At 39.9% G+C, this 27,066-nt stretch overlaps 1 protein-coding gene across 7 annotated transcripts in view; it reads left to right on the top strand.

Moving 5' to 3' along the window:
* DAB1 (DAB adaptor protein 1) overlaps positions 1 to 27,066 on the top strand; it is a 499,349-nt gene that overhangs the window by 384,788 nt on the left and 87,495 nt on the right. For all 7 annotated transcript variants that reach the window (XM_075286464.1, XM_075286463.1, XM_075286461.1 and 4 more), the window contains exon 6: positions 26,777 to 26,916. In XM_075286464.1, coding sequence (XP_075142565.1) covers positions 26,777 to 26,916 — 140 coding nt within the window. The remainder of the gene's footprint in view (positions 1 to 26,776; positions 26,917 to 27,066) is intronic.

Raw genomic sequence — 27,066 nt, 5'->3', positions numbered from 1 at the left:
AAGAAAACCAGGGGAGCAAGCCAAAATCAGAAAACCAAAGAATCAACAGAAACCAAGGAAAGATACTAGGAGAGAGGTCAGAGAGCACAGAGCCTGAAAACTAAAGTAATCCCAGGCACCGGAGCAAGGAAAGTGTCAGGGTGCAGCACCCCGCCTCAGCCCTGGATTGGCTCTGCATCTCAAGCCACTGACTGCATGAACAGACCCAGCCAAAGTTTGACCAGTAGACATAGCAAACCATTGCAAATATGCCAGATTGCAGATGTTATACAGAATCTAACCCCAGTAACATTGCACAGGAGAGAAGGACAACTGCTGGGGGGAGAAGCAGGAGCGCAGATACTTAGATTCCTGATATCAAAGATCTCCCAAGTCAATGGCCAAACACTGTACTATATATGAGTCTTAGTATGAGCACAGCGGAGGCACCCCCAGACATGACACATACCCCCTGGGGAGCCCATGTGATACCACAAGTATACCAAGGGCATATATTAATATTAGCAGAATGCTATCACTGCCATCGGGACTCCTCAAATCCTCTGTCCTGCTTTATGGAAGGTTAAGCATGCAGAGAAGATCTTATCCAAATAACCTGTAAAAGATGAGAATTTATAAAGAATAACATAGTATTATATAGTATCATGATCCAGATAGGAGACACAACAGCCTGACCCTGCCCAAATAACAGTGCCAAACAGTGCTCACAAATACCGCCAAACATGTCCAGAATGTAATATCCTGATAAGTGTTATTGTAGGAGATACCCGAAATGATGGACAACCCGGGACTTCTGCCTGGTCCCCATCCCTTTAATTCAGCCCTGATACTATTTTGGTGTAATTGATGCTCAGATCTTCCCCTGCACCTCTCGCTGTGATACTTGTTCTTCCTTCTATTCCTCCGTGTAGTTGCTTTCCAGGAAGCCGCAATGATGTCAAATCTCCCAGACTTAATAACCCCGCACGGATCCCTTACACATATATATGTATTAGTCCCTCAGCAATGCACACAGACAATTTTCTAGGTTTAGTTCTCTTGGTTAATCAAGCCTGCAGTCTATCTGATCCTGGACATGTCAGAAGATAAAGTGTCTTGTCCAAGGTCACAAACAGGTGACACAAGAATCCGCACCAAGGTCTCCCTGTAAGATTGCTATTCAGCCCCATGCACAGCGCCTGCAGCGAGACTTAATGGTCATTATGTGATACATTCAGATATATTAGACCGAAGTATCGATTGTGCTGACGAGGGGCTGATACACTGCAAAGACAGACTGATGGGGAATGGAGACTGTCCTATGTGAGACTGACAATGTATGTAAAGCACTGCGGAATAGGATGGCGATATATATATATAGATATATATATGACTAGAGATAAGCGAACAGTGAAATATTCAAGATTCGTTTCGAGTAGAGCCTTAATATTTGACTACTCAGTCGAATATCGAATCCGATTATAGTCTATGGGAAAAAATGCTTGTTTCAGGGGAAACCACTATTCCACTAAAGGAGAGTCACCAAGTCCACGAGTAGCAGGAGGAGAGTGTATAGGAGGAGCGCTGTGCAGTTATTATAGTCTATGGGATCCATGCACTTTAACTGCACAGCACTTGCAGTTGTGCTGATAAAAAGTAAGCTCCCTCGTAACCGCAAGCTGCCAGCTCTCCCAACTAGCAAAGACGAGCCTGCGGCAAATCAACGCTGGTTCTCTCGGGAGAGCTGGCAGCTTGCTGTTACAAGGGAGCTTACTTTTTTGTTATAGGAATGAATTGACCAGCGTTGATTGTCCAGTGTACAGCATTCGGCCAATCAACGCTGGTTCAACACCGGAGTCTAAGATCGGACCACAATGGAGACTGCTGTGGTCCGATCTTCGACTCCGCCTCCTCACAGATGAGCCTCCGTCAGAACCAGAGTTGATTGGCCGAATTCTGTACACTGGCCAATCAAAGCTGGTCAATTCATTCCTATGAGAAAAAGTAAGCTCCCTCGTAACAGCAAGCTGCCTGCTGTTAGCAAGGACGAGCCTGCTGCAGAAACAGCGTTGACTTGCCAAATGCTATACACTGTATAGCATTCGGCCAATGAACACTGGTTCTGAATCGAATATTTACTGCGAATAGCTAGTAGTATTCTATCGAATACCTACTCGATCATCTCTATAGAAGTGTGTTACTTATGTATACTTTATGTGTCTCTATAGCGGATACATTTATTATCATTTGTCCAGCATTCCATTATGTGTGTTTAAAATGGACAAATCCAAAGTGTGAGCAGTAATAATATAGTAATGTAGTATGTAATTATTATTATTATTATTATTATTATTATTATTATTATTATTAATTATTATTATTTATTTATTATTGTTATTATTATTATTATTATTATTATTATTAATAATAATAATAATAATAATAATAATAATAATTATTATTATTATTATTATTATTATTATCATTATTATTATTATTATTATTATTATTATTATTATTATTATTAGCTGTATAGTAACTGACCCCAGATGAGACCCCGCATCATATGTTTGAGACCGATTTATTACCTAAGAGGACCGGATATCTTATAATATTGTATCCTTGTAAAATTGTTCTTAGATGATGATTATTATTTTATTATTATTTTTTATTAATATTATCATTACTATAACCACTGTCATTATTATTTTTATTTTTATTATTATTATTATTATTATTATTATTATTATTAAATTATCATTGCAATTAGCATTATTTTTACAGACCCGCCTAAGACTTTTGCCCCAGGTCTCTTCACCTACCGCTCTCACTTACCTGCCCCATATTTGTGCACTGTATAGATGATTACACTGCCTGTAATTCTTTGTGCCGCCGCCGCCTTGAGCTTGGTGTAGAGCCCAGATGTGCCCTTATCCAGAGTGGAAACTGCTCTTGCGGAATTATTTGCATAGAGAAGGCGAGCTGCGACGGTTAAGCAGCTGTGCGAGCATTATGGGATGTCCCCTCCAGCACAATTGGCTATATTTTTGGAAGTATTGGCCAGAGGTGACAGATTGGAGTCTTTACCTACAATAGGGGAGTCATCAGGGGACAATTGGAGAGGACGTTTATAATTTTGCAGAAGGCTCCATTAGACGCCTCCAGCAATATCATCATATTTTCTGTCTGTGCGCTGCGTGTGGACATCTTCATTTTCACAAATCATCTGTGAAGGGGGAAAATTGCAAAAAAGGCAACTGATAAATGTCAGAGAAGACGTCAGCGCCGCATGGGAACCGGGCAATGTTATAATCCTATCTATAGCAATGGCGACGTCTAAGGCACTGGAATTTACCCTGAAAATCAAACAAAATAAAACTGAAACAAAAAGTTGCCATTGCATAGAATACAATGTAACAAGCCTGGATAGAAGCCAATGTGGCCGCCACTTTACAGCTCCCACTAGACTGTCACCCAGCTTTCCCAGAATATTTTTAGATATTTGCCAAATTCCTTGCAAATTGCAACATGTTCAGTACGAGAGAAGCTCATGGGATCCATCTTGTACCTAATTATAACATTGTCGTTTCCCATCAGGTCCGGCCCCCTCAATCACAATCTCAGCCGTCATAAAGAGAGAGAAACACAAATAATCATTGTAACACATAAGAGGGAAACATCACATCTGCTGCACATGTAGCAAAGCCTCAGCCGTTACATTATCAATTAGAATAAGCCATAATACACATCATCAAACACTAATTATATCCCACAGATATTGTCCTGTAGTAAAGTGTGTAATCCTTTATTACTGGGATGGGACTGAGCGTCACACATATCATTTATACCACAGACGTAGAAAGATCATTATCAGATGGAAAAAGATTTTATTTCTACTTAAAATCTGAACAAGACGAGAAATAGAAAGTGACCCCGAAAATATCATACGTAAAAGAAAAACCGCCATACTCCGAAACACAATTACTATAAGATATATAAATATATAACTCTGTGTCTCCAATAATACAACCTCATATACAAAGGAATATAACAACTAACATACTGCCCCTATATACAGAAATATATCTGCTATAATACTGCTCCTATGTACAAGAATATAACTACTATAATACTACTCCTATATACAAGAATATAACTACTATAATACTACACCTATGTACAAGACTATAACTACTATAATAATACTCCTATGTACAAGAATATAACTACTATAATACTGCTCCTTTGTACAAGAATATAACTACTATAATACTACTCCTATGTACAAGAATATAACTACTATAATACTACCTCCTATGTACAAGAATATAACTACTATAATACTACTCCTATGTACAAGAATATAACTACTATAATACTACTCCTATGTACAAGAATATAACTACTATAATACTACTCCTATGTACAAGAATATAACTACTATAATACTACTCCTATGTACAAGAATATAACTACTATAATACTGCTCCTATGTACAAGAATATAACTACTATAATACTACCTCCTATATACAAGAATATAACTACTATAATACTACTCCTATGTACAAGAATATAACTACTATAATACTACTCCTATGTACAAGAATATAACTACTATAATACTACCTCCTATGTACAAGAATATAACTACTATAATACTACCTCCTATGTACAAGAATATAACTACTATAATACTACTCCTATGTACAAGAATATAACTACTATAATACTACTCCTATGTACAAGAATATAACTACTATAATACTACTCCTATGTACAAGAATATAACTACTATAATACTACCTCCTATGTACAAGAATATAACTACTATAATACTACCTCCTATGTACAAGAATATAACTACTATAATACTACCTCCTATGTACAAGAATATAACTACTATAATACTACTCCTATGTACAAGAATATAACTACTATAATACTGCTCCTATGTACAAGAATATAACTACTATAATACTACTCCTATGTACAAGAATATAACTACTATAATACTACTCCTATGTACAAGAATATAACTACTATAATACTACCTCCTATGTACAAGAATATAACTACTATAATACTACTCCTATGTACAAGAATATAACTACTATAATACTACCTCCTATGTACAAGAATATAACTACTATAATACTGCTCCTATGTACAAGAATATAACTACTATAATACTACTCCTATGTACAAGAATATAACTACTATAATACTACTCCTATGTACAAGAATATAACTACTATAATACTACCTCCTATGTACAAGAATATAACTACTATAATACTACCTCCTATGTACAAGAATATAACTACTATAATACTACTCCTATGTACAAGAATATAACTACTATAATACTACTCCTATGTACAAGAATATAACTAGTATAATACTACTCCTATGTACAAGAATATAACTACTATAATACTCTTTACTATTTAGCAGAATGTAATTTCTTAGACCTTATACATTTCGGTATTATATTGCCGCCTCTGTCCTCCTTCCTTTGTAGTTTTATCTCTTAGTCTTGTTCATTGCTGACTTGTTTGTATTTTATCTCCAAATGAGGTTGCATGGCCAGAGATAAGCGGCTCATCTGCAGATCTGTAATATAGATACTGTGCAGCAGAGCAGACATATTGGGTATTGTCCTCTGCTCCTCTGGGCTGCAGTACCGGCTTCCCCATATTCATCTTACTCAGGAGCTTCTTTCTCTCCACATCTCAGATTAATGTTCTTTTCTTCCTTCTAAAATCTGCAAACCAGACTGTGAGCAAAAATACAAAATACATAAAGTCAGACCTTGTTAGTGCAGAGGGGTATGAGAACAATTGTACTGTAGTGTAAAAATACTGAATCTGGTCAGCCCAGTATAGAATACCTATAGATTCTGCTATAACCTGGGTATATACTGTATATAATTCTATATGTACAGCCGGTATAACCTGGGTATATACTGTATATAATTCTATATGTACAGCTGGTATAACCTGGGTATATACTGTATATAATTATATATGTACAGCTGGTATAACCTGGGTATATACTGTATATAATTATATATGTACAGCCGGTATAACCTGGGTATATACTGTATATAATTATATAGGTACAGCCGGTATAACCTGGGTATATACTGTATATAATTATATATGTACAGCCGGTATAACCTGGGTATATACTGTATATAATTATATATGTACAGCCGGTATAACCTGGGTAAGGTCTGTATGGATTAGACATGGACTGATGGTTGTTCTATATGACCTCATACATACAGTATTTTGGCTGCGGTCTATTAGACAGGCTGTACAATATGTGATATATGGCGGTCGGTCACAGTATAAATAACCGTCCACTTAGCGCTGTAATACGGAGACATAAGGCAGCCTGTATATAATATGAGTTATTGTCCATTTATTTTCTTTTTTCCGCCTGGGATCATCTTTTGTTCTTGTTCACACTTCGCATTATCATAAATCATTTTATCTTCCCTGCAGTCACTATTGTTTTATATGAAAGGCGTCGTATCGGCAGCGCCGCGTCTTCAGGTGAACGTCCGCCAGCGCCAGTAAGGCGGCAGCGAGGCCTCAAAGTTCTATTAAAGGATTTGTCAGCTGTAATTGTCGCTGCTAATTCTCCCCTTGTCCTCGCTCTTCTCTCCTCTCCTGACTGGAGTCTAATGATTGTACTCGCCGCACGCCATTGATCTGTTTAATTAAATAAAACTCTGAAACACAGAAAGATCCGGTGGATACATGTCACCCCGACTACCGAGAGCCGCGCCAAAGTCTCCAGGTAGTCACTATGGCTTCTATGTCGCCAGGTCCCCATTATATTGTCTGATATCTGACATCTGCCAGTCAGGAACCTAGAAAAGTGATGAGCAAGACCCTGAGGAGCCCTATCTATCTATCTATCTATCTATCTATCTATCTATCTATCTATCTATCTATCTATCTCCTATCTATCTATCTATCTATCTATCTATCTATCTATCTCCTATCTATCTCCTATCTATCTATCTATCTATCTATCTATCTATCTATCTATCTCCTATCTATCTATCTATCTATCTATCTATCTCCTATCTATCTATCTATCTATCTATCTATCTATCTCCTATCTATCTATCTATCTATCTATCTATCTATCTATCTATCTCCTATCTATCTCCTATCTATCTATCTATCTATCTATCTATCTATCTATCTATCTATCTCCTATCTATCTATCTATCTATCTATCTATCTATCTATCTCCTATCTATCTATCTATCTATCTATCTCCTATCTATCTATCTCCTATCTATCTATCTATCTATCTATCTATCTATCTATCTATCTATCTCCTATCTATCTATCTATCTATCTATCTATCTCCTATCTATCTATCTATCTATCTATCTATCTATCTATCTATCTCCTATCTATCATCTATCTATCTATCTATCTATCTCCTATCTATCTATCTATCTATCTATCTATCTATCTATCATCTATCTATCTATCTATCTATCTATCTCCTATCTATCTATCTATCTATCTATCTATCTCCTATCTATCTATCTATCTATCTATCTATCTATCTATCTATCTATCATCTATCTATCTATCTATCTATCTATCTATCTATCTCCTATCTATCTATCTATCTATCTATCTATCTCCTATCTATCTATCTATCTATCTATCTATCTATCTATCTATCTCCTATCTATCTATCTATCTATCTATCATCTATCTATCTATCTATCTATCTATCTCCTATCTATCTATCTATCTCCTATCTATCTATCTATCTATCTATCTATCTATCTATCTATCTATCATCTATCTATCTATCTATCTATCTATCTCCTATCTATCTATCTATCTATCTATCTATCTATCTATCTATCTATCTATCTATCTGTGCAGACCCTTGTCCTGAGTCTTCTCTCCAGGTAATTTGCGCTCCTTGTACGTTCCTTGTACTCACCGCCCCGGTGTCTGCACACACAGACTGACTAAACAGGTGCAGACCTTGTAGGTTTTTGTTGATGCAGAGATCTGAAGCCTGGGGGGGGGGGGGGGGGAAGGGTTTCAGGGGGCTCCTCTCAAAGTCCTACATAGATAGTTATTGTATCCGGCTGACAACATCCTGTATACAGAAATGTGTTATTGCTTTCTTATGTTTGTCCCCAATTCCACCTGTTGTGTAAGGCTGGGTTCACGTGGAGCATTTTACTGCAGTTTTAGCGGCATCTTGGTTGAAGTATTTAAAGGGATTCTACCACTAAAGCAACATATTTTTCTAATTACCATGCCTTTAGAAAGTTTATTCATCTCTTACCTTTAGACGTGGTCTCCGCCGCGCCGTTCCCTAGAAATACCGGTTTTAACCGGTATGCAAATGAGTTCTCCGCAGCAATGAGGGCGGGGCCCAGCGCTCAAACGGAGATGGGAGCGTCTCCACTGCTGCCCGAGAGCTCTTTCCAGCGCCGCCTCCATCTTCAGCTGTAATCGCCTATTCTGTCTTCTTCTGTCGGTCCAACTTCCGACGCCTGCGCAGTGCGCTCCTGTATTGAACCACAAGAGCAAGAGCGGCCTTGTTCATCACTGTGCACACACTTGGTCACATTTCTTTGCTGCTATCGGTTTCAGACAGGCCGATGTTCTATATATCCACTATATATGTACCTGTTACATTGTAGACCCTGCGCCCCTATTATACGGTTTTTGGTTGAGGGGTTTACATTGAGACATTGTGTCTTGAATCATTCAGAGCAGCGTTGATGTATAGTTATTCCCCGCACCGATATGATCCTGCGCCCGCCACATTGTTCTTCTGGTAGTTTTGCTTCCCCCGTCTTCTATGTCATTTATTTGAATCCATTTTATTACTTTGTTTCCTTATTTTTATCAATTCCTTCTAATAAACTTCCTTCATTTATGAATTTCTGTCTTTTTGACAATATTTTTTTACTTTGTAGTTGTTCAGTATTTGTGCCTTGTTTGCCTTGTTTTTTCTCCTGATATATATAAATAGAAACATTAAAATATCTCGATGCGCGATGTCTGATGATCTGAACACCGCCCCTTTAATTAAACACAAAGAGAAACAAATACGAGTCCAAAAAAATCAATTGTTGTAAAAATAATATAATAAAAGTGCACAAAGTGTCGCCGCGGGATAAAGGCATGGCTCTACCGAAATCAATGCGTGCCCCTCCGATCCCCCCGGCCTCATATTAACTCCATAAACTTGTGCAGGATTATTTATAATCCCTTAAAGATACAGTGATGCAGTTATTATTATTGGGTGTGATCGTGAATGCCCAGATTAGCCTGACCCCCCCCCCCCCTCCCCCGCACCCTCCCCGAACCCCCCACCCGATTATTATAGGCAAATACCATATTACCTAAGAGGAGCAAATACTTTATAATCTTGTATCCGGCCCCCGAGGGACTGCGAATCCATAGCTTTTAATTTGGATGTTAATATCCGGGGGTCGGAGACGAGTTTGCAGTAATTGAGCCAATTCCTTCAGGGTCGAGGGGTTTGTGCAGGTTCTGTCGGGCGAGTCGCTTGTATTAAGCCTCGAAAACGGAGATTTAATTGTTTATCGTGAGATTGTGGAGATAATGGTTTGTGTTATACTGTAACTTAGGATGAGATTGGTGGATGTAGCAGAGCTGAGATTGTTGCAGAGGTGACAAGACGTTGCCGTATTTATAAGGAGAGCACTGCATTATAGCAATGGTGTTTTCCCACGGTTGGCCATCAATATCAGGCCAGTTTGGCTCCGCCTCCAGGCCCACCCGCGCGGATCAGCTGCATGCATGGGAAATCCTATCACAACGCCTGCTCGGATACACTGCAGGTAAATATAACACAATGTTGCAGAATTGTCCTGGAAAATGGATCATATGGTCAAGTGGGCGGGGATTATTCAAATATAAATAAAAGTGTGAGCGCTTTCACCAGCGCCATTGCTCATCTAGCCTCATATGTCATTCAGGATTCTGGAAAAGCTGGGTGACAAGCACTCTGACCACTATAGCAGTGGCCCTATTATATACAGCTCCAGCTTGAACCACTTTCTCAGCTCTACTCTTCTAGGCAGTTTTTCTGAGTCTGGGAAAGCTGGGTGACAACTCCAATCTTCCTTCAGATCTGCGGCTGACAATGTATCTGTGAATCCGTGTCGCGATTTTCGCCTCCTGCGTTACGTGTTTGTGTAATTACCATGTCGTGTAATTAAGGTATGTTAATTCTGATGACATTGACGCGGTTCTTCGTGTTTTTTCGCTGTCGCCGTGCACGTGCGCTTGTCACCGCCACATCCGTTCTTTACTGTTTCCAAGGTGTCGCGTCTGTTCTTGTAACAATGTCATGAATCATGTGAAGCCATGGAGGGAGTCGCCGCCGCTGCCCTTCGGATTTGGCGCCGCTGCCCCCGGATTCTGCACAGCTGGCGTTCTGTTACAGTTTGCTGGGCCCCGGACTGCGGCAGCCGCGACATCTGTATCTGCGAGGCCCATTGGGTCTATTAGTCCCTACTCTGCAGAATAAATCATTCGTGAACGGCGGCGCTGCCACTGCCTGCGTCCTCATAGTCACGCCACAGCTGTACGGTAAACGGACTGAGCACGCAGAGCAACCACGACACAGCACATGCAGAGCGACCACAACACAGCACACGCAGAGTGAGCACACCACAGCACACGCAGAGTGAGCACACCACAGCACACGCAGAGTGAGCACGCCACAGCACACGCAGAGTGAGCACGCCACAGCACACGCAGAGCAACCACAACACAGCACATGGAGAGCGACCACGACACATGGAGAGCGACCATGACACATGGAGAGCGACCACGACACAGCACACGCAGAGCGACCATGCTACAGCACATGGAGAGCGACCACGACACAGCACACGCAGAACGACCACGACACAGCACATGGAGAGCGACCACGACACAGCACACGCAGAGCGACCATGCTACAGCACATGGAGAGCGACCACAACACAGCACACGCAGAGTGAGCACGCCACAGCACACGCAGAGCAACCACGACACAGCACATGCAGAGCGACCACAACACAGCACACGCAGAGTGAGCACACCACAGCACACGCAGAGCAACCACAACACAGCACACGCAGAGCAACCACAACACAGCACATGGAGAGCGACCACGACACATGGAGAGCGACCATGACACATGGAGAGCGACCACGACACAGCACACGCAGAGCGACCATGCTACAGCACATGGAGAGCGACCACGACACAGCACACGCAGAGCGACCATGCTACAGCACATGGAGAGCGACCACGACACAGCACACGCAGAACGACCACGACACAGCACATGGAGAGCGACCCCGTTGCAGCACACGCAGAGCGACCATGCTACAGCACATGGAAAGCGACCACGACACAGCACATGCAGAGCGACCACAACACAGCACACGCAGAGTGAGCACACCACAGCACACGCAGAGTGAGCACACCACAGCACACGCAGAGTGAGCACGCCACAGCACACGCAGAGCAACCACAACACAGCACATGGAGAGCGACCACGACACATGGAGAGCGACCATGACACATGGAGAGCGACCACGACACAGCACACGCAGAGCGACCATGCTACAGCACATGGAGAGCGACCACGACACAGCACACGCAGAGCGACCATGCTACAGCACATGGAGAGCGACCACGACACAGCACACGCAGAACGACCACGACACAGCACATGGAGAGCGACCACGACACAGCACACGCAGAGCGACCCCGTTGCAGCACACGCAGAGCGACCATGCTACAGCACATGGAAAGCGACCACGACACAGCACACATAAACCGACCCCGTTGCAGCACACGCAGACTTTACCATTTTGCTTTCAGCACATTTTTCAGTCGGTGACCCGACCCAGTTTCTAGAAAGGGAGAAATATCTCAGGTTTGTGGTTTTTATGTTGCAGGAAAATATTGTAAGGCTCCCAGTGACCCGGACCTGCCGCACTCCAGCTGGTGCGAAACTACAACTCCCAGCATGCCCTGACACCCCCCACCCTAATAAGACTTATAGACAGGGTTCTCTTAGTGAGGTGATATCTGCAATACGTAACATTTTGCATTATCTGGTATTGAACTGAAGTTATGTGAAGACTCAGACTCCAATCACATCCAGAGCCGCATTTAAAATGTTTCTATTTTAACCTCCGCACTAAGGCTGCAGGATCTGATATCACCTGCACCCCCGGCCTAGGCAGGGTCTATTTTAGAAACTATCTGCACTTGTAATAATTAGATCACCTCTATATGACATCATCGGAAATCTAAATGCAGCTCTGGATGTGACCGGAGCAGATGTGATTATATCTCTATACACAGCCACCTTCTTCTCACCCAATAATTATCTGCTATTTACAGCCCTACAATATGTCTGAGGGTCCCATGAGACACTAGGCCAGGCAGAATTATAAATGCAGCTCTGGATGTGACTAGAGTAGAAATAATTATAGAAATCCATGCACAGCCACGATCTTCTCCACCCAGTAATTAATTGGTCTTGTAAAATGGCTGAAGGGCCCCACGGGGGCCCAGATGTGACTGCGGCCTCCATCCTGTAGCTCCACTATGTGGTGTGCTGCAATGAATATTACCGTCATCTCGCTCCCTATAAATCTCCGCTCTATGACATGTAGCGATGATGCGACATCCCGAAGGTCACAAGGTCAATGCTTGTCATGTTATTTAATGTCGGCGCCACCAGAATCTTCTAGGAGTGATACACAACGTGGCGAAAAGACCAAACCGGAGCAAAGATTCCTCTAAGAGATCACACATAATGGAGAATATCTCAGCAGAGGCGAAACACATGGGGCTGTCAGATGGAAACGTCTCAGCAGGAGGGGGCACTTAATGTAACCGGCGTCTTAAGTGAAGAACCAAAAAAAGACATCATGTTAATATACAAGAGGAGACAAAATGTAACAAGTTACTGACAACTCATCTCCTGACAACTGCATATATATATAAACATGAATCAGAGGAGAACACCGCCATATAGTGTAATGTATCACAGAGTAGCACTGAAAAATCCTTTATGTGAACAAAGGTAATACCCAAATTGTAATACTGATGTATAATATACCCAAATACTAATAGAAAGAAGAGCATTATACTGCATGAGATTAATTGTACATAGGAGGTAGTATTATAGTAGTTATATTCTTGTACATAGGAGCAGTATTATAGTAGCTATATTCTTGTACATAGGAGTAGTATTATAGTAGTTATATTCTTGTACATAGGAGCAGTATTATAGTAGTTATATTCTTGTACATAGTAGGTAGTATTATAGTAGTTATATTCTTGTACATAGGAGCAGTATTATAGTAGTTATATTCTTGTACATAGGAGTAGTATTATAGTAGTTATATTCTTGTACATAGGAGTAGTATTATAGTAGTTATATTCTTGTACATAGGAGCAGTATTATAGTAGTTATATTCTTGTACATAGGAGTAGTATTATAGTAGTTATATTCTTGTACATAGGAGCAGTATTATAGTAGTTATATTCTTGTACATAGGAGTAGTATTATAGTAGTTTTATTCTTGTACATAGGAGTAGTATTATAGTAGTTATATTCTTGTATATAGGAGTAGTATTATAGTAGTTATATTCTTGTACATAGGTGTAGTATTATAGTAGTTATATTCTTGTACATAGGAGGTAGTATTATAGTAGTTATATTCTTGTACATAGCAGTAGTATTATAGTAGTTATATTCTTGTACATAGGAGCAGTATTATAGTAGTTATATTCTTGTACATAGGAGTAGTATTATAGTAGTTATATTCTTGTACATAGGAGCAGTATTATAGTAGTTATATTCTTGTACATAGGAGCAGTATTATAGTAGTTATATTCTTGTACATAGGAGTAGTATTATAGTAGTTATATTCTTGTACATAGGAGCAGTATTATAGTAGTTATATTCTTGTACATAGGTGTAGTATTATAGTAGTTATATTCTTGTACATAGGAGGTAGTATTATAGTAGTTATATTCTTGTACATAGGATGTAGTATTATAGTAGTTATATTCTTGTACATAGTAGTAGTATTATAGTAGTTATATTCTTGTACATAGGAGGTAGTATTATAGTAGTTATATTCTTGTATATAGGAGTAGTATTATAGTAGTTATATTCTTGTATATAGGAGTAGTATTATAGTAGTTATATTCTTGTACATAGGAGCAGTATTATAGTAGTTATATTCTTGTACATAGGAGTAGTATTATAGTAGTTATATTCTTGTATATAGGAGTAGTATTATAGTAGTTATATTCTTGTACATAGGAGGTAGTATTATAGTAGTTATATTCTTGTATATAGGAGTAGTATTATAGTAGTTATATTCTTGTACATAGGAGGTAGTATTATAGTAGTTATATTCTTGTACATAGGAGGTAGTATTATAGTAGTTATATTCTTGTATATAGGAGTAGTATTATAGTAGTTATATTCTTGTATATAGGAGTAGTATTATAGTAGTTATATTCTTGTATATAGGAGTAGTATTATAGTAGTTATATTCTTGTACATAGGAGGTAGTATTATAGTAGTTATATTCTTGTATATAGGAGTAGTATTATAGTAGTTATATTCTTGTACATAGGAGCAGTATTATAGTATTTATATTCTTGTACATAGGAGCAGTATTATAGTAGTTATATTCTTGTATATAGGAGCAGTATTATAGTAGTTATATTCTTGTACATAGGAGCAGTATTATAGTAGTTATATTCTTGTATATAGGAGTAGTATTATAGTAGTTATATTCTTGTACATAGGAGGTAATATTATAGTAGTTATATTCTTGTACATAGGAGGTAGTATTATAGTAGTTATATTCTTGTATATAGGAGTAGTATTATAGTAGTTATATTCTTGTATATAGGAGTAGTATTATAGTAGTTATATTCTTGTACATAGGAGTAGTATTATAGTAGTTATATTCTTGTACATAGGAGGTAGTATTATAGTAGTTATATTCTTGTACATAGGAGGTAGTATTATAGTAGTTATATTCTTGTACATAGGGGGCAGTATTATAGTAGTTATATTCTTGTATATAGGAGTAGTATTATAGTAGTTATATTCTTGTATATAGGAGTAGTATTATAGTAGTTATATTCTTGTATATAGGAGTAGTATTATAGTAGTTATATTCTTGTACATAGGAGGTAGTATTATAGTAGTTATATTCTTGTATATAGGAGTAGTATTATAGTAGTTATATTCTTGTACATAGGAGGTAATATTATAGTAGTTATATTCTTGTACATAGGAGGTAGTATTATAGTAGTTATATTCTTGTATATAGGAGTAGTATTATAGTAGTTATATTCTTGTATATAGGAGTAGTATTATAGTAGTTATATTCTTGTACATAGGAGTAGTATTATAGTAGTTATATTCTTGTACATAGGAGTAGTATTATAGTAGTTATATTCTTGTACATAGGAGGTAGTATTATAGTAGTTATATTCTTGTACATAGGAGGTAGTATTATAGTAGTTATATTCTTGTACATAGGGGGCAGTATTATAGTAGTTATATTCTTGTATATAGGAGTAGTATTATAGTAGTTATATTCTTGTATATAGGAGTAGTATTATAGTAGTTATATTCTTGTATATAGGAGTAGTATTATAGTAGTTATATTCTTGTACATAGGAGGTAGTATTATAGTAGTTATATTCTTGTATATAGGAGTAGTATTATAGTAGTTATATTCTTGTATATAGGAGTAGTATTATAGTAGTTATATTCTTGTACATAGGAGTAGTATTATAGTAGTTATATTCTTGTGCATAGGAGCAGTATTATAGTATTTATATTCTTGTACATAGGAGTAGTATTATAGTAGTTATATTGTTGTACATAGGAGTAGTATTATAGTAGTTATATTCTTGTATATAGGAGCAGTATTATAGTAGTTATATTCTTGTACATAGGAGTAGTATTATAGTAGTTATATTCTTGTACATAGGAGTAGTATTATAGTAGTTATATTCTTGTACATAGGAGTAGTATTATAGTAGTTATATTCTTGTACATAGGAGCAGTATTATAGTATTTATATTCTTGTACATAGGAGCAGTATTATAGTAGTTATATTCTTGTATATAGGAGTAGTATTATAGTAGTTATATTCTTGTACATAGGAGTAGTATTATAGTAGTTATATTCTTGTATATAGGAGTAGTATTATAGTAGTTATATTCTTGTACATAGGAGGTAGTATTATAGTAGTTATATTCTTGTACATAGGAGGTAGTATTATAGTAGTTATATTCTTGTATATAGGAGTAGTATTATAGTAGTTATATTCTTGTATATAGGAGTAGTATTATAGTAGTTATATTCTTGTACATAGGAGCAGTATTATAGTAGTTATATTCTTGTACATAGGAGTAGTATTATAGTAGTTATATTCTTGTACATAGGAGGTAGTATTATAGTAGTTATATTCTTGTATATAGGAGTAGTATTATAGTAGTTATATTCTTGTATATAGGAGTAGTATTATAGTAGTTATATTCTTGTACATAGGAGTAGTATTATAGTAGTTATATTCTTGTACATAGGAGTAGTATTATAGTAGTTATATTCTTGTACATAGGAGGTAGTATTATAGTAGTTATATTCTTGTACATAGGAGGTAGTATTATAGTAGTTATATTCTTGTACATAGGGGGCAGTATTATAGTAGTTATATTCTTGTATATAGGAGTAGTATTATAGTAGTTATATTCTTGTATATAGGAGTAGTATTATAGTAGTTATATTCTTGTATATAGGAGTAGTATTATAGTAGTTATATTCTTGTACATAGGAGGTAGTATTATAGTAGTTATATTCTTGTACATAGGAGTAGTATTATAGTAGTTATATTCTTGTATATAGGAGTAGTATTATAGTAGTTATATTCTTGTACATAGGAGTAGTATTATAGTAGTTATATTCTTGTGCATAGGAGCAGTATTATAGTAGTTATATTCTTGTATATAGGGGTAGTATTATAGTAGTTATATTCTTGTACATAGGAGTAGTATTATAGTAGTTATATTCTTGTATATAGGAGTAGTATTATAGTAGTTATATTCTTGTACATAGGAATAGTATTATAGTAGTTATATTCTTGTGCATAGGAGCAGTATTATAGTAGTTATATTCTTGTACATAGGAGGTAGTATTATAGTAGTTATATTCTTGTACATAGGAGCAGTATTATAGTAGTTATATTCTTGTATATAGGAGTAGTATTATAGTAGTTATATTCTTGTATATAGGAGCAGTATTATAGTAGTTATATTCTTGTATATAGGAGTAGTATTATAGTAGTTATATTCTTGTATATAGGAGTAGTATTATAGTAGTTATATTCTTGTACATAGGAGTAGTATTATAGTAGTTATATTCTTGTACATAGGAGTAGTATTATAGTAGTTATATTCTTGTACATAGGAGTAGTATTATAGTTATAGGGGCAGTATTATAATATATAAGTTCCCATTGTGATTCTTATGGTAATGTTATAAATCTATAATACAACAAATCCTTCCCCTTTAATCCCTTAGTATGTTCTGCATCTTCTCAGCCATGACCTTGGGGTCACCTTCTGCGACACTTGCACTTCTCCTTGAGTTAATCCCCAGATTGTCTCCTACAGTAATTGTCTCATCCATACAGTAGATGACGGGTCTGTAGAGATAATTCCGAGCCCAGGAGAATTTCTTTAGATTCATCACTTCAGCCTATTCACAGAGATATTTATAATGTTATTGCAGCTGTTCCCGGTGTTGCGCTGCGCTGGCCGCCATGTATTACCACTCTGTATTATATTCTGTTATCACTTACATGTAACAATCCATTTAACCCTGTTCTCAAGAATAACTTAAATCACTTTAATGCACCAATATGAATATGAATAGGTACAATGAAATAATGAAGATGAAATCTATTTGCTGTCCATGAGTAGATTCTCTTAGATTGTCTATTGATTTTTCTATATTTCATCTTCATTATTTTATTAGATATTATGTTTCATGATTTCTTTTTGTTGCCTTTGTATACAAGTATAATATCAGTCCTACTAGGACAAGAGCTCAGGCCAGGAAGTGTTATCATGGGCACCTTGGAGCTGCACTCACATCGATAGTTTTTCACATTTTTTACATGGAAGCTTTTTTCACTACTTCACACTTATCACTAGTTCTCTTTTGGCCTCTTTCTTTGCTCTGTCGCTTTTTCTCGCCTTTTGCAGCCACATCATAGACTTGTCCTTGTTAACGTCTCAGACGCGAGGAGAATAGTCTGAGCCCCTTAATCTTCCTTTATTGAACAATAGCTGGATTTCTAAGAATGGGATTTTCTACAGTAAACAGTTCACAGCGGTCGGGACCCTGCAAAAGGCCAAAATCCAGTGTAAAGCTGCGGCGGATCCAGCGCACCCATGGCCGCTCTCTGTTTTACTCTCCAACCGCCGCGTTTCATGTTATTTTTGCAGCCTAAGAAACTGAAGAGATTTCATATGAAATTGAATTTCTATCTCATTCATCTCAATTCTTAACGGGTCAGCACTTGCATTGAACGCCTTGGCTAACCTCTCTTTAGTGAGTAATTCTCCGGCGCTGTTCTCATAACCGCACGCAACATTCTCAGAAGATTTCAGGAGTTTCTAGTAAATTCACATTTGCTACATCTATATAAAGATTTAAGGAGTTTTCACACTGAGGCTCAGAAAAATCTGGAGTTATAAAGTATCAAAATTACAAAGTATCAATCCTGAATCTGGTTACAATGTATCAGTCCTCCATTATAAAGTATCAGTAAGAAGTTACAATGTGTCAGTGATAAGTTATAAATTATCAGTCCTGAGTTATAAAGTATCATTTCTAAGCTACAATGTATCAGTCCAGAATGATAAAATAGTCTGGTTAAAATGTATCAGTCCTCAGTTATAAATTATCAGTCCTAAGTTATAAAATATTAGTCTAGTTATAATGTATCATTTCTAAGCTACAATCTATCATGCCAGAGTTACGATGCATCAGTCCTATGGCGTTACAAATAATCCATCTGATGTTACAAAGTATCAATCCTGAGTTATAAAATAATAGTCTGGTTACAATGTATCAGTCTTGCATTTATAAACATCGGACAAAAGTTACTGTGTATCAATTCTAAGTTCTAAACTATCAGAATGAAGTTACAATGTATCAGTTTTGAGTTAGAAATGATCAGTCCTGGGTTACAATGTATCAGTTTTAAGTTACAATGTATGAGTCCTGAATTATAAACTATCATTTCTGAGTTATGAAGGAAACTTTTTACTCTTAAGACAATACTAGATGGTCAATTCTACTTATATAAATATAAATTAATTAAAATTACTTAATATAAATTAACAATTCTTTGTTGTATGTTACTTCATATTCAGATATTCAGTATCTTAGATGTAACCTGCAGTGTAAAGTTTGGAGGTTTTTATGCTTACACTTAAATATCTGTCTATTGGCTACATTTATATATTATATTACACTGAATATTAACTTTTATGTCTTTCAAAAATTCCAAGCCCTACCAAACTCCTCTGGGTTCTAGAGCATTGCTCAACCTGAGCTTCCTGGTTCATAAATGGAGTGTGAGAGCTATGGTAAATACTGATCCTGCGCTCACTGTACATGTCATAATAATTATTGCAAAAGTTATACTGTATTCTTGCTGTATTAGTACATAGAATATATGGCATGCATAGAGCTCCCATGGAACATCAGGTCCTAGTGCTCCCATGTAACATCAGGTCCTAGTGCTCCCATGTAACCTCAGGTCCTAGTGCTCCCATGTAATATCAGGTCCTAGAGCTCCCATGTAACATCAGGTCCTAGTGCTCCCATGGAACATCAGGTCCTAGCGATCCCCTGTAACCTCAGGTCCTAGAGCTCCCATGGAACATCAGGTCCTAGTGCTCCCATGTAACATCAGGTCCTAGTGCTCCCATGTAACCTCAGGTCCTAGAGCTCCCATGTAACATCAGGTCCTAGCGCTCCCCTGTAACCTCAGGTCCTAGAGCTCCCATGGAACATCAGGTCCTAGTGCTCCTATGTAACATCAGGTCCTAGTGCTCCTATGTAACATCAGGTCCTAGTGCTCCTATGTAACATCAGGTCCTAGTGCTCCCATGTAACCTCAGGTCCTAGAGCTCCCATGGAACATCAGGTCCTAGTGCTCCTATGTAACATCAGGTCCTAGTGGTCCCATGTAACCTCAGGTCCTAGTGCTCCCATGTAACCTCAGGTCCTAGTGCTCCCATGTAACCTCAGGTCCTAGTGCTCCCATGTAACCTCAGGTCCTAGTGCTCCCATGTAACCTCAGATCCTAGTGCTCCTATGTAATATCAGGTCCTAGTGCTCCCATGTAACATCAGGTCCTAGTGCTCCCATGTAACATCAGGTCCTAGTGCTCCCATGTAACATCAGGTCCTAGTGCTCCCATGTAACATCAGGTCCTAGTGCTCCTATGTAACATCAGGTCCTAGTGCTCCCATGTAACCTCAGGTACTAGTGCTCCTATGTAACATCAGGTCCTAGTGCTCCCATGTAACCTCAGGTCCTAGAGCTCCCATGTAACCTCAGGTCCTAGAGCTCCCATGGAACATCAGGTCCTAGTGCTCCTATGTAACATCAGGTCCTAGTGGTCCCATGTAACCTCAGGTCCTAGTGCTCCCATGTAACCTCAGGTCCTAGTGCTCCCATGTAACATCAGGTCCTAGTGCTCCCATGGAACATCAGGTCCTAGTGCTGCTATGTAACATCAGGTCCTAGTGCTCCCATGTAACCTCAGGTCCTAGTGCTCCCATGTAACCTCAGGTCCTAGTGCTCCCATGTAACATCAGGTCCTAGTGCTCCCATGGAACATCAGGTCCTAGTGCTGCTATGTAACCTCAGGTCCTAGTTCTCCCATGTAACCTCAGGTCCTAGTGCTCCCATGTAACCTCAGGTCCTAGTGGTCCCATGTAACCTCAGGTCCTAGAGCTCCCATGTAACATCAGGTCCTAGTGCTCCCATGTAACCTCAGGTCCTAGTGCTCCCATGTAACATCAGGTCCTAGTGCTCCCATGTAACATCAGGTCCTAGAGCTCCCATGTAACCTCAGGTCCTAGAGCTCCCATGTAACATCGGGTCCTTGTGCTCCCATGTAACCTCAGGTCCTAGTGCTCCCATGTAACATCAGGTCCTAGAGCTCCCATGTAACCTCAGGTCCTAGTGCTCCCATGGAACATCAGGTCCTAGTGCTGCTATGTAACATCAGGTCCTAGTGCTCCCATGTAACGTCAGGTCCTAGTGCTCCCATGTAACATCAGGTCCTAGTGCTCCTATGTAACATCAGGTCCTAGTGCTCCCATGTAACCTCAGGTCCTAGTGCTCCCATGTAACCTCAGGTCCTAGTGCTCCCATGTAACATCAGGTCCTAGTGCTCCTATGTAACCTCAGGTCCTAGTGCTCCCATGTAACATCAGGTCCTAGAGCTCCCATGTAACATCAGGTCCTAGTGCTCCCATGTAACCTCAGGTCCTAGAGCTCCCATGTAACCTCAGGTCCTAGAGCTCCCATGTAACCTCAGGTCCTAGTGCTCCCATGTAACCTCAGGTCCTAGTGCTCCCATGTAACGTCAGGTCCTAGTGCTCCCATGTAACATCAGGTCCTAGTGCTCCCATGTAACATCAGGTCCTAGTGCTCCTATGTAACATCAGGTCCTAGAGCTCCCATGTAACCTCAGGTCCTAGTGCTCCCATGTAACCTCAGGTCCTAGTGATCCCATGTAACCTCAGGTCCTAGAGCTCCCATGTAACGTCAGGTCCTAGTGCTCCCATGTAACATCAGGTCCTAGTGCTCCTATGTAACATCAGGTCCTAGTGCTCCCATGGAACATCAGGTCCTAGAGCTCCCATGTAACATCAGGTCCTAGAGCTCCCATGTAACATCAGGTCCTAGAGCTCCCATGTAACATCAGGTCCTAGTGCTCCCATGTAACATCAGGTCCTAGAGCTCCCATGTAACATCAGGTCCTAGAGCTCCCATGTAACATCAGGTCCTAGTGCTCCATCCGCCATTGACAATATTGTGTCATTTCTTTTACTCCCCCACACAAATTAGTTTGACCAAAGTCTCTTTGGGTTGCGGTGCAGGTTGCAGGTAGGCGGCAGCCCGAAGGCGCTACAGGAGTAATACGCGCCAATAACCTGCTCTGGAACAGATGTTTCCAATGTCTACGATGAATCATAAAGTCGATGTAATCAAAGACAAGAAACATAAGCGAAAGCTACGGGCGGAATCGGCTTCCTGTGTCATGACTCATAGTCCGGCCCGGGGTGACAAGCCGTGAAATCCAGATACATAAATAATACACAGCCGACCCCGGAGATGGTTCACGCTCAGGTGATCTATTGATAAACTGCTTCACTCAATAATAACAGAGAAATTCTGTCTAATATGATGAAAAGACGATACAATTACTTAAAGAGTCTACCTGACATTATACTGTTCATCCTCAGCCTTCTGTTTCATGAATAGAATGCAGCTACAGTGAGGACCGACACAGGTAAATCAGCAGTAAGGAAGGGAAAGAGTAGGTGAAACTTTGTATAACTATGTATATATAGATGTATACAGCGGTCTGTAGGAAGATGGTGATGTCCTGGATTGTTCTCATGTAATCTTGTAGGACTGATAACAGATAGACTTGGATCCGTGCTCAGTGACTGGGGGGCCGAAATAAGAAGCCATATAGCATGTGACATGGCTGGGTATGGAGTGACACTAGCCGGACCAGGAGACGCCGATCACCCCCGTTACTGAATATATTCACTAGAATTTTATACCTAGCATCACTTTTCGCCTCTCCCGAATACCTTCGGTCAAATCTGGTTAAAAATTCCAATTTTTCAATCCAATATAATATTGCAACATTTAACCGATCCCTTGACAGACTGCAGTTCACAGCCTGACCACCGGGGGCCACACATAGCGCTTATCACTTTACGATACAATGTTGCACAATCACGTTGTTTTGAAAGGCTGATAAGAAAGCTGAGTGAGGCTATAAATGGACCGTCCCTTTAAGAACTTCACATTTCTAATTTCCTCGGTTTACTTGACTATATAGGATGGAATTCATTATCCCGCAGCTTTTGGGACGTCTTTAAGGCTTTTTTATGAGGAAGAGAAAAGACCAAAGGCTTCTCTGAGACGTAAGACGCGGTTGATGTTTTTGTAACACACATGAAATCTGATGGTATCTCTCCTCACAGACGACGTGACGATGGGAGCGATAGCTCTTCTCCTTTGTTTCCTCGCCGTTCGCACCGTATGTTCCATTTATCTTTAATTAATAAAATGACTCCGCATTGTGTGATGTGCGGCGATTCCCCTGGTGAGACGGAATGAAACCGTATGGGACGGGGGGGGGGAGCAGGCGGGGCGTTGGGGAGCCATTGTGGGGGGTCAGTCCTGAGTCGTATATTATGTGAATATCAATCTAATGACATACTATTGTATTACGTGTCCTGATGTATCCTTATAAGTGTGATGTACACGCATGTGTCCTAATGTATCTTTATGTGCCCTGATATATCTTTAGGTGGCAATCATGTGTCAGCCTTCTCACGCATCACTAATTCCATGCCTAGCCTAGTCCCTCCCTGACTAAGTGCCTGAGCCATATAGGTTCCTAGCCTGATAGTTCTGCTGCATCCTGACTGATTCTCCATGTATTGACCTTGGCTTGTTCTTGACTTCATTGCTGATCCGGACCTAATTCTCATACTCTCCTATGCCTGACCCCGGCTTGTCTCTGACCTATGAAACGGGGCTGCCCATCCTGTTTATAACTTTGCACGTCTTCTGACCTTCCTCTTGCCTGGCAATCTGGTATCTCCCTGCTTGGGAGTAGCTCAAAGTCAAACCAATTACTCGGCATTGGCAAGGCTGGTAATGGGTGCCCCCCCCCCGCCACGTCCTGGACCCCATAGCATGGTCTACCTCTATGATGGACTAATAACTATTATTGGCCGCCTGTCCCTTTAACAGACGGCTCCATTATCCGCTATGTTAACTATGTTGCATTTAGTATTTAGCGTTTCCTTCTTCGTTGCGTTCTCTCTTTCTTCCTTTCTGGATACCAGTTGCTCTTTCATTCTGCAGTAATAACACGTTTCGATGAGACAGCTTTGCACAGTATACGCCGCTGCCAATACATCTTAGAATAGCTGCCTCGTAACTATGGAAACTTCCCCCGACTCCCCTATATAACAGCGTTTATTTCTTAATGTGCAAAGAAAAGAGAAATATTTCCATAAATAGTCGGAGGTGACATCTGAGAGCCTGGTAAACGCCGGCACCAAACACCGCCAAATCTGCAGCAATTCAAGCGCAATCCTAGGAAAATACAACAAAAACATCAAAATCTCAGCGGGATCCGCGTCACCCCGCTCCGGACCCCGAGGAATAAGAAGCACAAAGCTCAGGCCGCAGATAAGACATTCCATATACGCTTCTATAGGTAACACTAGGAATGGGGCTCTGGCAACATTGTATCCATTTATAAGAAACTGTTGTTGTCACTGGGATTGATCCCCAAATAAAAGCTGTAATGTGTTGGTTAAGGTGTTGTGTTCTGCCTGCAGCGCCTCCGCAGGGGGAATGAAGTATTACAGATGAAGTCCTTAATATTAATGGACTGTCCGTATAATCAGGAGCGCTCGGGTCCTCCAGACGCTCCTACAGGCTCCTGCCCTTAGTTCTTACCTAGAGGATTGTTGGTGCCCAATATCGAGAGCTTCCTTTTATACCCGCCCCCCCATGAAAACAACCCCCATCCCCCTCCCTCTTCCCATATAGCCTATTATAATCCCTGTCCTCATTTGTTTCCCACAAGTCTCATACATATGGGCACGGAGCCAGTATAGCGGGAAGTAGGAACCATTTGGATCCATAATACAGCGATGCATCTTATATGGCAGCTATAGAGATACGAGGAAGACCCTGCACCCCTATATAGAGCTGCAATGTATACAGTGTATCCAGGAGCCTGTGTATACAAGCCATATATATAGAAGCCGCTGTGTGACCGATGTGTCCTTGTACCTGTAAGTATTTTCTGTAGGTAAAAGGAAACACTTAACCCTTTGCATTCAGAATTGAGGGCGGTGACGCTGACATTTGGAACAAGTCACATTGTGCTGCCGTTTTGTTCTTGTTACTGTTTTTTCCTTCTACCATATTTCCCCGTCCATATGCTGAGCCTTCATCCTGTACCGAAACAGAGTAGGAGAGAAAAAGAGCAGTCTGGGAACCTGGCACCGAGAATAAATAGATCACAGCGCTAATGTGTCTTATAGGAGAACGCCAAAACGGGAAAGTCACTGACAGGTGCCGGGATATAATATCCTACAGAACCCATGTAATATGGACAGGACGTATAGTCAGTGATGTCACCGCTCTCTAGTATACGGATAGGTCAGTGATGTCACCGCTCTCTAGTATACGGATAGGTCAGTGATGTCACCGCTCTCTAGTATACGGATAGGTCAGTGATGTCACTGCTCTCTAGTATACGGATAGGTCAGTGATGTCACCGCTCTCTAGTATACGGATAGGTCAGTGATGTCACCGCTCTCTAGTATATGGATAGGTCAGTGATGTCACCGCTCTCTAGTATACGGATAGGTCAGTGATGTCACTGCTCTCTAGTATACGGATAGGTCAGTGATGTCACCGCTCTCTAGTATACGGATAGGTCAGTGATGTCACCGCTCTCTAGTATACGGATAGGTCAGTGATGTCACCGCTCTCTAGTATACGGATAGGTCAGTGATGTCACTGCTCTCTAGTATACGGATAGGTCAGCGATGTCACCGCTCTCTAGTATACGGATAGGTCAGTGATGTCACTTCTCTCTAGTATACGGATAGGTCAGTGATGTCACCGCTCTCTAGTATATGGATAGGTCAGTGATGTCACCGCTTTCTAGTATACGGATAGGTCAGTGATGTCACCGCTTTCTAGTATTCGGATAGGTCAGTGATGTCACCGCTCTCTAGTATACGGATAGGTCAGTGATGTCACCACTCTCTAGTATACGGATAGGTCAGTGATGTCACCGCTCTCTAGTATATGGATAAGTCAGTGATGTCACCGCTCTCTAGTATACGGATAGGTCAACTATGTCACCGCTCTCTAGTATACGGATAGGCTGTATTCTCAGTGATGTCACCGCTCTCTAGTATACGGATAGGTTACATTACTTCATCTTCTATATATCTGCCCCCTATTGGTGGATCTGGGTATTGCAGTTGCTCTCCAGTTCGGGTCCCACTTGGTAATTGATACATAAATCACATTTGCGTGTTCCGTACAATAGTAGAACAGAACATATGCATTTCATTGTGCTCGCCCCTGTTCTGTGCGGTGAAGCAGATGGCGATTATTTCGGTTGTTTACTACGCGTTTCTCCCGTCTTTGTTGTCTGAACCAGTTTCGCCTCCAGCAAGAGAAAAAAAATGAAACCATCGGTCGCCAGATATTAGAAATGTCTACAGCAGGAATGTTACGGAGCTGCTGTACCTTGTGGGGCGCGATCTCCTTCTTGTTGTGTCTTTAAGTTTTCTTGATAAGTTTTTTCTTTTTTTAACTCTTTCCTTTCAGGCCAAGATCGCAGCGAAGCCACTTTAATAAAAAGGTTTAAAGGCGACGGCGTTCGGTACAAGGCAAAACTTATCGGGATTGATGAGGTTTCGGCCGCACGAGGAGACAAGTTATGCCAGGACTCCATGATGAAGCTCAAGGTACGGTTTAGTCATCTTGTCATTGTTATCCGGTGTCTTCAGTGTTTTGTCCCCCATAGTCATAGCTTAGGTCAATGCGATTGGAAGAACCTTCTATAGACAAACCAGAAAGGGAATAAAAGTACAAATAATCTCCTAAGTACATGTTAT

Source organism: Leptodactylus fuscus, chromosome 9, assembly GCF_031893055.1.
Source record: "Leptodactylus fuscus isolate aLepFus1 chromosome 9, aLepFus1.hap2, whole genome shotgun sequence".
Classification (NCBI taxonomy): Eukaryota; Metazoa; Chordata; class Amphibia; order Anura; family Leptodactylidae; genus Leptodactylus; species Leptodactylus fuscus.
The sequence above is the reverse complement of the archived record's forward strand: the minus strand, read 5'-3'. Positions and strand labels throughout refer to the sequence as shown.